The sequence below is a fragment of the Entelurus aequoreus genome, linkage group LG12, assembly GCF_033978785.1.
Source record: "Entelurus aequoreus isolate RoL-2023_Sb linkage group LG12, RoL_Eaeq_v1.1, whole genome shotgun sequence".
Lineage (NCBI taxonomy): Eukaryota > Metazoa > Chordata > Actinopteri > Syngnathiformes > Syngnathidae > Entelurus > Entelurus aequoreus.
The window spans coordinates 22,738,749-22,751,144 of NC_084742.1; the positions used below are offsets into that span (position 1 = coordinate 22,738,749).

The window sequence follows — 12,396 nt, forward strand, 5'->3', positions numbered from 1 at the left end:
TTGCAGCAACAAATGCAGTAACGAACACGGCGTCAACAAATGCAGCGACAACAAATGCAGCAACAAATGCAGCGACGAATGTGGCGACAACAAATGCAGCAACAAACATAGTGACCACAAATGCAGCAACAACTAATTCAGCAACAAATGCAGTGACCAATGAGGGGACAACAAATGCAGCAACAAACGCAGTTACAAATGCGGGGACAACAATTGCAGCAACAAATGCAGTAACGAACGCGGCCTCAACAAATGCAGCGACGAATGTGGCGACAACAAATGCAGCAACAAACGCAGTGACCACAAATGCAGCAACAACTAATTCAGCAACAAATGCAGTGACCAATGTGGGGACAACAAATGCAGCAACAAACGCAGTGACAAATGCGGGGACAACAATTGCAGCAACAAATGCAGTGACGAACACGGCGTCAACAAATGCAGCGACAACAAATGCAGCAACAACTAATTCAGCAACAAATGCAGTGACCAATGTGGGGACAACAAATGCAGCAACAAACACAGTTACAAATGCAGCAACAAATGCAGCGACGAATGTGGTGACAACAAATGCAGCAACAAACGCAGTGACCACAAATGCAGCAACAACTAATTCAGCAACAAATGTAGTGACCAATGTGGCGACAACAAATGCAGCAACAAACGCAGTGACCACAAATGCAGCAACAACTAATTCAGCAACAAATGCAGTGACCAATGTGGGGACAACAAATGCAGCAACAAACGCAGCTACAAATGCGGGGACAACAATTGCAGCAACAAATGCAGTAACAAACACGGCATCAACAAATGCAGCAAGAAATGCAGCGACGAATATGGCGACAACAAATGCAGCAACAAACGCAGTGACCACAAATGCAGCAACAACTAATTCAGCAACAAATGCAGTGACCAATGTGGGGACAACAAATGTAGCAACAACCGCAGTTACAAATGCGGGGACAACAATTGCAGCAACAAATGCAGTAACGAACACGGTGTCAACAAATGCAGCGACAACAAATGCAGCAACAACTAATTCAGCAACAAATGCAGTGACCAATGTGGGGACAACAAATGCAGCAACAAACGCAGTTACAAATGCAGCGACAAATGTGGTGACAACAAATGCAGCAACAAACGCAGTGACCACAAATGCAGCAACAACTAATTCAGCAACAAATGCAGTGACCAATGTGGTGACAACAAATGCAGCAACAAACGCAGTGACCACAAATGCAGCAACAACTAATTCAGCAACAAATGCAGTGACCAATGTGGGGACAACAAATGCAGCAACAAACGCAGTTACAAATGCGGGGACAACAATTGCAGCAACAAATGCAGTAACGAACGCGGCATCAACAAATGCAGCTACGAATATGGCGACAACAAATGCAGCAACAAACGCAGTGACCACAAATGCAGCAACAACTAATTCAGCAACAAATGCAGTGACCAATGTGGGGACAACAATTGCAGCAACAAATGCAGTAACGAACACGGCGTCAACAAATGCAGCGACAACAAATGCAGCAACAAATGCAGCAACAAATGCAGCGACGAATGTGGCGACAACAAATGCAGCAACAAACGCAGTGACCACAAATGCAGCAACAACTAATTCACTAACAAATGCAGTGACCAATGTGGGGACAACAAATGCAGCAACAAACGCAGTTACAAATGCGGGGACAACAATTGCAGCAACAAATGCAGTAACGAACGCGGCGTCAACAAATGCAGCGACAACAAATGCAGCGACAACAAATGCAGCGACAACAAATGCAGCGATGAATGTGGCAACAACAAATGCAGCAACAAACGCAGTGACCACAAATGCAGTGACCAATGTGGGGACAACAAATGCAGCAACAAACGCAGTGACCACAAATGCGGGGACAACAATTGCAGCAACAAACGCAGTGACCACAAATGCAGCAACAACTAATTCAGCAACAAATGCAGTGACCAATGTGGGGACAACAAACGCAGCAACAAACACAGTTACAAATGCGGGGACAACAATTGCAGCAACAAATGCAGTAACGAACACGGCGTCAACAAATGCAGCGACAACAAATGCAGCAACAAATGCAGCGACGAATGTGGCGACAACAAATGCAGCGACGAATGTGGCGACAACAAATGCAGCAACAAACGCAGTGACCACAAATGCAGCAACAACTAATTCAGCAACAAATGCAGTGACCAATGTGGGGACAACAAATGCAGCAACAAACGCAGTTACAAATGCGGGGACAACAATTGCAGCAACAAATGCAGTAACGAACGCGGCGTCAACAAATGCAGCGACAACAAATGCAGCGACAACAAATGCAGCGACAACAAATGCAGCGACAACAAATGCAGCGACAACAAATGCAGCGACGAAAGTGGCGACAACAAATGCAGCAACAAACGCAGTGACCACAAATGCAGCAACAACTAATTCAGCAACAAATGCAGTGACCAATGTGGGGACAACAAATGCAGCCACAAACGCAGTGACCACAAATGCGGGGACAACAATTGCAGCAACAAACGCAGTGACCACAAATGCAGCAACAACTAATTCAGCAACAAATGCCTTGACCAATGTGGGGACAACAAATGCAGCAACAAACACAGTTACAAATGCGGGGACAACAATTGCAGCAACAAATGCAGTAACGAACACGGCGTCAACAAATGCAGCGACAACAAATGCAGCAACAAATGCAGCGACGAATGTGGCGACTACAAATGCAGCGACGAATGTGGCGACAACAAATGCAGCGACAAATGTGGCGACAACAAATGCAGCAACAAACGCAGTGACCACAAATGCAGCAACAACTAATTCAGCAACAAATGCAGTGACCAATGTGGGGACAACAAATGCAGCAACAAACGCAGTTACAAATGCGGGGACAACAATTGCAGCAACAAATGCAGTAACAAACGCGGCGTCAACAAATGCAGCGACAACAAATGCAGCGACAACAAATGCAGCGACAACAAATGCAGCGACAACAAATGCAGCGACGAAAGTGGCGACAACAAATGCAGCAACAAACGCAGTGACCACAAATGCAGCAACAACTATTTCAGCAACAAATGCAGTGACCAATGTGGGGACAACAAATGCAGCCACAAACGCAGTGACCACAAATGCGGGGACAACAATTGCAGCAACAAACGCAGTGACCACAAATGCAGCAACAACTAATTCAGCAACAAATGCCTTGACCAATGTGGGGACAACAAATGCAGCAACAAACACAGTTACAAATGCGGGGACAACAATTGCAGCAACAAATGCAGTAACGAACACGGCGTCAACAAATGCAGCGACAACAAATGCAGCAACAAATGCAGCGACGAATGTGGCGACTACAAATGCAGCGACGAATGTGGCGACAACAAATGCAGCAACAAACGCAGTGACCACAAATGCAGCAACAACTAAATCAGCAACAAATGCAGTGACCAATGTGGGGACAACAAATGCAGCAACAAACGCAGTTACAAATGCGGGGACAACAATTGCAGCAACAAATGCAGTAACGAACGCGGCGTCAACAAATGCAGCGACAACAAATGCAGCGACAACAAATGCAGCGACAGCAAATGCAGCGACAGCAAATGCAGCGACGAATGTGGCGACAACAAATGCAGCAACAAACGCAGTGACCACAAATGCAGCAACAACTAATTCAGCAACAAATGCAGTGACCAATGTGGGGACAACAAATGCAGCAACAAACGCAGTTACAAATGCGGGGACAACAATTGCAGCAACAAATGCAGTAACGAACACGGCGTCACCAAATTCAGCGACAACAAATGCAGCAACAAATGCAGCGACGAATGTGGCGACAACAAATGCAGCAACAAATGCAGTGACTACAAATGCAGCAACAACTAATTCAGCAACAAATGCAGCAGCAACAAATGCAGTGACCAATGTGGCGACAACAAATGCAGCAACAAACGCAGTTACAAATGCGGCGACAACAATTGCAACAACAATTGCAGCAACAAATGCAGCGACGAATGCTGCGACAACAATTGCAGCAACAAATGCCATGGCGGATGCAGCGACAACAAATGCAGTGATGATTGTGGCGACAACAAATGCAGCAACAAATGTGGCGACAACAAATGCAGTGACGAATGCAGTGACAACAAACGCAGTTACAAATGCGGGGACAACAATTGCAGCAATAAATGCAGTAACGAAAGCGGTGTCAACAAATGCAGCGACAACAAATGCAGCGACAACAAATGCAGCGACAACAAATGCAGCAACGAATGTGTCGACAACAAATGCAGCAACAAACGCAGTGACCACAAATGCAGCAACAACTAATTCAGCAACAAATGCAGTGACCAATGTGGGGACAACAAATGCAGCCACAAACGCAGTTACAAATGCGGGGACAACGAATGCGGCGTCAACAAATGCAGCGACAACAAATGCAGCGACAAATGCAGCGACGAATGTGGCGACAACAAATGCAGCAACCAATGCAGTGACCACAAATGCAGCAACAACTAATTCAGCAATAAATGCAGTGACCAATGTGGGGACAACAAATGCAGCAACAAACGCAGTTACAAATGCGGGGACAACAATTGCAGCAACAAACGCAATAACGAACGCGGCATCAACAAATGCAGCGACAACAAATGCAGCAACAAATGCAGCGACGAATGTGGCAACAACAAATGCAGCAACAAACGCAGTGACCACAAATGCAGCAACAACTAATTCAGCAACAAATGCAGTGACCAATGTGGGGACAACAAATGCAGCAACAAACACAGTTACAAATGCGGGGACAACAATTGCAGCAACAAATGCAGTAACGAACACGGCGTCAACAAATGCAGCGACAACAAATGCAGCAACAAATGCAGCGACGAATGTGGCAACAAGAAATGCAGCAACAAACGCAGTGACCACAAATGCAGCAACAACTAATTCAGCAACAAATGAAGTGACCAATGTGGGGACAACAAATGCAGCAACAAACGCAGTTACAAATGCGGGGACAACAATTGCAGCAACAAATGCAGTAACGAACGCGGCGTCAACAAATGCAGCGACAACAAATGCAGCGACGAATGTGGTGACGACAATTGCAGCAACAAACTCAGTGACCACAAATGCAGCAACAAATGCAGTGACCAATGTGGGGACAACAAATGCAGCCACAAACGCAGTTACAAATGCGGGGACAACAATTGCAGCAACAAATGCAGTAACGAATGCGGCGTCAACAAATACAGCGACAACAAATGCAGCGACAAATGCAGCGACGAATGTGGCGACAACAAATGCAGCAACCAATGCAGTGACCACAAATGCAGCAACAACTAATTCAGCAATAAATGCAGTGACCAATGTGGGGACAACAAATGCAGCAACAAACGCAGTTACAAATGCGGGGACAACAATTGCAGCAACAAACGCAATAACAAACGCGGCATCAACAAATGCAGCGACAACAAATGCAGCAACAAATGCAGCGACGAATGTGGCAACAACAAATGCAGCAACAACTAATTCAGCAACAAATGCAGTGACCAATGTGGGGACAACAAATGCAGCAACAAACGCAGTGACCACAAATGCAGCAACAACTAATTCAGCAACAAATGCAGTGACCAATGTGGGGACAACAAATGCAGCAACAAACACAGTTACAAATGCGGGGACAACAATTGCAGCAACAAACGCAATAACAAACGCGGCATCAACAAATGCAGCGACAACAAATGCAGCAACAAATGCAGCGACGAATGTGGCAACAACAAATGCAGCAACAAACGCAGTGACCACAAATGCAGCAACAACTAATTCAGCAACAAATGCAGTGACCAATGTGGGGACAACAAATGCAGCAACAAACGCAGTGACCACAAATGCAGCAACAACTAATTCAGCAACAAATGCAGTGACCAATGTGGGGACAACAAATGCAGCAACAAACACAGTTACAAATGCGGGGACAACAATTGCAGCAACAAATGCAGTAACGAACGCGGCCTCAACAAATGCAGCGACAACAAATGCAGCAACAAATGCAGCGACGAATGTGGCAACAAGAAATGCAGCAACAAACGCAGTGACCACAAATGCAGCAACAACTAATTCAGCAACAAATGAAGTGACCAATGTGGGGACAACAAATGCAGCAACAAACGCAGTTACAAATGCGGGTACAACAATTGCAGCAACAAATGCGGTAACGAACGCGGCGTCAACAAATGCAGCGACAACAAATGCAGCGACGAATGTGGTGACAACAATTGCAGCAACAAACGCAGTGACCACAAATGCAGCAAAAAATGCAGTGACCAATGTGGGGACAACAAATGCAGCAACAAACGCAGTTACAAATGCGGGGACAACAATTGCAGCAACAAATGCAGTAACGAACACGGCGTCAACAAATGCAGCGACAACAAATGCAGCAACAAATGCAGTGACGAATGTGGCGACAACAAATGCAGCAACAAATGCAGTAATGAATGCGGCAACAACAAATGCAGCAACAAATGCAGTGACCACAAATGCAGCAACAACTAATTCAGCAACAAATGCAGCAGCAACAAATGCAGTGACCAATGTGGCGACAACAAATGCAGCAACAAACGCAGTTACAAATGCGGCGACAACAATTGCAACAACAATTGCAGCAACAAATGCAGCAACAAATGCAGCGACGAATGCTGCGACAACAATTGCAGCAACAAATGCCATGGCGGATGCAGCGACAACAAATGCAGTGATGATTGTGGCGACAACAAATGCAGCAACAAATGCGGCGACAACAAATGCAGTGACGAATGCAGCGGCAACAAATGCAGTGACGAATGCAGCGGCAACAAATGCAGTGACGAATGCAGCGGCAACAAATGCAGCGGCAACAAATGCAGTGACGAATGCGGCGGCAACAAATGCAGCAACAATAAATTCAGCAACAAACACAAATACTAATGCAACCACGAGAACGACGACAATAGTTGTTCCGGCTACACCAGCAGTGACAAGAAACCCAACAACAGTGCTGAGAACGACACAAATCGGAACCACCGCCCTAAGTGCAACTGTAATAACAAGAAGAGTAACGTTCCGATCGCTTCAGAGCACTTTTAGCAGCGACTTGCTCAACTCATCATCACCTGCTTTCCGAGCAAGAGCGGCGATGATAAGAATTCAGGTAAGTAATATAGTAAAAATGATGTATTGTACATTGTCATATTAAAATGTAAAGCTGCTGTATTTCACGGTTACGTAGATGCTCAGAAGGCGCTTGCGTTCCAAAGAGCTATAATTAGTGTGAAACACTCGTCCTGGTTCAGATACTCCTAGATACGCCCACCTACACTCACACACATAGAAAAAGAACAATGCCACATCACTAGAGTGGTATTTGGAGTGATTTATGGCCATTGCATCCGTTTTTTTATTTTTTGTAATCTTTTCGCCTGCAAAAATCAACACCCGCTGGTGTGCACGCACTGCGTACGAGACAGCCTGAAAGCCAATCAAAGCCAACATTTCACTTGGTTCGTGCGTTACAAAGTGAGCAGCAGCGGTGGCCGCGCTCGGGAATCATTTTTGGTGACTGAACCCCCGATTCCAACCCTTGATGCTGAGTGTCAAGCGGGGAGGTAATGGGTCCCATTTTTATAGTCTTTGGTATGACTCAGCTGGGGTTTGAACTCACGACCTACCGATCTCAGGGCGGACACTCTAACCACAAGGCCAGTGAGCAGGTTAAGTTAAGGGTCTTAACTTGCGTTTTGGGAATTTTTGCAGCCTACATATTCATAAATATGGTGATATAAATTGTATGTGTTTGGAGGTAAGATGTTAACAATAATTGTTTTAAACATTTACAGTAAAGACAAATAAAAGGAGGAAGAAGTGTTTTACAAATAATCGTTTTATTTAGTTTTTTGATACTAATTGGTAGTTGAATATTAAAATACAGTGTTCTAAAATAAAAGTCTAAAACTATTAGCTACAAATTAAACTTAATGATTAACACAGATCTGTGATGAGGTGGCGACTTGTCCAGGGGGTACCGCGCCTTCTGCCCGAGTGCAGCTGGGATGGGCTACAGCACCCCCCGCGACCCCGAAAGGGACAAGCGGTAGTAAATGGATGGATTAAAACATTTGTTTTTCTGAAATACACAGTGCATTTGGAAAGTACTGACAGCGCTTCACTTTTTTTCTACATTTTGTTATGTTACAGCCTTATTCCAAAACGGAATACATTTATTTTTGTCCTCAAAATTCTACAGACTATATATACCCCATAATGAAAATGTGAAGTTATTTGTAATCATTTTTGCAAATTTAAAAAAAATAAAAACATATAAAATCGCATGTACATGAGTATTCACAGCCTTTGCTCAATACTTTGTTGATGCACCTTTGGCAGAATTAGAGTTTCAAGTATTTTTGAATACGATGCCACAAGCTTGGCACACCTATACTTGGACAGTTTCGCCCATTCCTCTTTGCAGCACCTCTCAATCTCCGTCAGAATGGATGGGAAGTGTTGGTTTTCATGCAGGATGTCTCTGTACATTGCTGCATTGGTTACGTCAAAAGCGGTGCGGTTGTTATATGTGATCAGGTCAATGCATACGTCAGTGCAAAGATGAGCGAGGAGACTCCGACTAGTGTGCTCACTGGTTATAACATTGCTTTAAAATACACCTCGACCAGACGTATAAAACCAGGGTAATTTCCATATAAGGTAGCGATAAATTGTTTTCTCACTGAAACACAAAAAGTTTAAAATAGCATCTAAAACAAAACACATTTTGAGGCATCCGCTCGCAGGAGCTCCACCCGTACATTGACACCAAGCAGTAGAGCAGGGGTGTCAAACTAATTTTAGATCGGGGGCCACATGGAGAAAAATGTACTTCCAAGTGGGCCGCACTGGTAAAATCACGGCACGATAACTAAGAAATAAAGATATCTTCAGATTGTTTTCTTTTTATAAAAATAGAACAGGCACATTCTGAAAGTGTACAAATCATAATGTTGTTGGTTTTTTTTACACTAACATCTTGCGATTAATAGTATTCTATCTTTATTTGTTGTTATTTATATTTTCTGAATAAATAATGTGATAATGTTCATCAGTCAACTCATTGGTGTTCATTTTCAATCTATCAAAATAAAATAATTAGATCAAAATGAAATTACAGTATGCTGTTTATTAGGGCTGTGAATCTTTGGGTGTCCCACGATTCGATTTAATATCGATTCTTGGGGTCACGATTCGATTCAAAATCGATTTTTTTTTTTTTTTCAATTCAACGCGATTCTCGATTCAAAAACGATTTTTTTCCCGATTCAAAACGATTCTCTTTTCATTCAATACATAGGATTTCAGCAGGATCTACCCAAGTCTGCTGACATGCAAGCAGAGTAGTAGATTTTTGTAAAAAAAACTTTTATAATTGTAAAGGACAATGTTTTATCAACTGATTGCAATAATGTAAATTTGTTTTAACTATTAAATGAACCAAAAATATGACTTATTTTATCTTTGTGAAAATATTGGACACAGTGTGTTGTCAAGCTTATGAGATGCGATGCAAGTATAAGCCACTGTGACACTATTGTTCTTTTTTCTTTTTTTTTTTTTATAAATGTCTAATGATAATGTCAATGAGGGATTTTTAATCACTGCTATGTTGAAATTGTAACTAATATTGATACTGTTGTTGATAATATTCATTTTTGTTTCACTACTTTTGGTTTGTTCTGTGTCGTGTTTGTGTCTCCTCTCAATTGCTCTGTTTATTGCAGTTCTGAGTGTTGCTGGGTCGGGTTTGGTTTTGGAATTGGATTGTATTGTTATGGTATTGCTGTGTATTGTTTTGTTGGATTGATTAATTAAAAAAATATTTAAAAAAATAAAATAAAATAAAAATCGATTTTTTAAAAATGAGAATCGATTCTGAATCCCACAACGTGAGAATCGCGATTCGAATTCGAATCGATTTTTTCCCACACCCCTACTGTTTATGTAGTTTGATCATTTTCCTCGACTGGTGTACTAACATCATGTGGTTTATTTTGTACATATGTAGCATCATCTACAAAGATGCAAATAATTGCTATTGCGACATTCAGTGGACACATTTAGAACAGCTGTTTCTTTCATGCAAAAATTTCAGGTTAATTTTTATACTTAGCAAACTCATCCCGCGGGCCGGATAAAACCTGTTGGCGGGCCTGATCCGGCCCTCGGGCCGTACGTTTGACACCCCTGCAGTAGAGGATAAACAACACTGGCACAGTTAACCCAAGGCAATGTTGTCAGCTGCAATTAATCAAAATTCAAAAGTGTTATTTAATCTGATTTGGAAAAAAAAAAGTCAATCATTTAACAGCAATAATTTTCATATAAAATGACGTAAAAGTTGATTTTGTGTCCCCTATTTTTGCAGCTTCAACCTTTATTCCAAAACGCATTCCCTTCCACCTTCAAGCTGCTGACCATTGTGGCGTTCAGGTAATGTATTTAATTTTGCATTAAAAAAAACAACTTTGTTATTTTTCATGTAAGTTTTGAGGCATTTCTTGAATAATATTGGCAGAAGCGGCTCGGTCATCAACGACATGGACCTGCAGTTTGCGAACACGTCACCAAACAACACGGAGATTGCTCAAGTTTTGACCACCGCCTCGTCGATCGTTGCCGGTTTCGACATCGAGCTGGCGTCCATCACCGTGGATGGAATAGGTACGAAGTGATGACAGAGAACTGAGCTAAAATGTTCATACAAATGCAATAAATTTGCCATCTTTCTGTCTGCAGTTTCAAGTGGCGCCCCCCTGAGAATCAGTGTGGTCACTGCAGGCTGCCTGCTCATACTTTCCTGGCTCCTATCACAACAATAGCGTTCCATCTATGTGTTTATGCATGAAAAAAGCAACTTTGGTGAAATAATTCAATCACTAAGACTGTTTTGAATGCACTTCCTAATGTATTTATATGAAATGTAACTGCAAAACTAATATATATTAATAAACAGTGTGATATTTAAAATGGCATGACGACAATACAAAACATGTCCTGAGTGTTATTTTATGGCGAGAAAAGACATGTGACACAATTCCTGCAACAATGACATGGTCACAATGGTTGTTATGATAAATACAGGAGAATCAGGTTCGCTATTGTACCAACGCCTACGCAGTTATGCTGCAACCAGCCACCAAATGAAATCCAGGGTGCTTTTCTGTATAATGGTATTGCAGTTATGCAGAAAAGTAGCTAAACATACAATGTAGGTGACTCAATTACACAAAAAACACGCACGCCTTTTTGCAAAAGTGACATTGACGTAAAAGGTGCGCGCAAGAATCAATCAACCGTGTAAAGTCATAAATCTATTTCAAAAATACATTAAAATTTAAATAGAATATTATCAATATTGTAGTTTAGAATTTTTTTTAGATAGAACAGTTTTTTTTAGGTATAAATTATTAGGTGTAATGTAAGGTATTCAAAAAAATATTTTTAAATAGAAAACATACCCTTAAAAAATATTTATTTAAAGTCCATGATAGAAAAGCAAAAAAATTGTATTTAAAAATATTTTTAAAATGGTTTAAATATTAACATCATTACCATGTCATTAACATTTTATATATTTACTGTATTTATTTTACATATATGTAAAATACATTTGTTTTGTTTTTTAATATTGATATTGGCAGATTTAAATTATAGAAATACATCCATCCATCCATTTTCTACCGCTTGTCCCTCTCGTATATTTATAAATAAAAAAAATGAAGCTGCACATATACAGCATTTATTTGTACATGTTTGTACAATACATATGTGCTTTTCAAAATATTGATAGAATTAAATGATAGAAATATATTCAGAGATTAAAAAAAAAATTAGGATGCACATTGAAATGTCATATTGTATATATACACACAGTATTTTCAAATATAAGTACTTTACTTTACATTTAAATTATACATTTATTACAGAACGCATTTAACAAAAAACCTGAGGACACAACATTTATGCAATTTAGTCATTGGAGGGCGCTAAACTATATAAAAACATTCACACACTAGGGCCCAGTTAATATTTTTGAAATATGTAAACATCATAATCAACACGTTACTGCTCGCCTCAACTTCACTTCATTTGACACTCGCGGTATTTAGAGAAGAAAAGACTGGAGGCACATCATGTCTTTACATCTGAGGGGTCCACAAATTAAACATCACTCGATGAAAGACAAAGTTGGACTTACTCGTGCATCGCTAAGAAACATATTTAATAATAAAATCACCGAATGATTCCCGAGCGTGGCGCACGCTGCTGCTCACTGATCCCCT

The 12,396-nt window shown here is 41.5% G+C and overlaps 1 protein-coding gene across 1 annotated transcript; it reads left to right on the forward strand.

Moving 5' to 3' along the window:
* Positions 1–6,708: 6,708 nt before the first annotated feature.
* LOC133662738 (uncharacterized) lies at positions 6,709–11,085 on the forward strand. Its single transcript, XM_062066865.1, has 4 exons — positions 6,709–7,214; positions 10,479–10,543; positions 10,629–10,774; positions 10,850–11,085. The coding sequence occupies exons 1-4, from the start codon at positions 6,753–6,755 to the stop codon at positions 10,930–10,932; spliced, it is 756 nt and encodes a 251-aa protein (XP_061922849.1). The 5' UTR covers positions 6,709–6,752; the 3' UTR covers positions 10,933–11,085.
* The last annotated feature ends 1,311 nt before the right edge of the window (positions 11,086–12,396 follow it).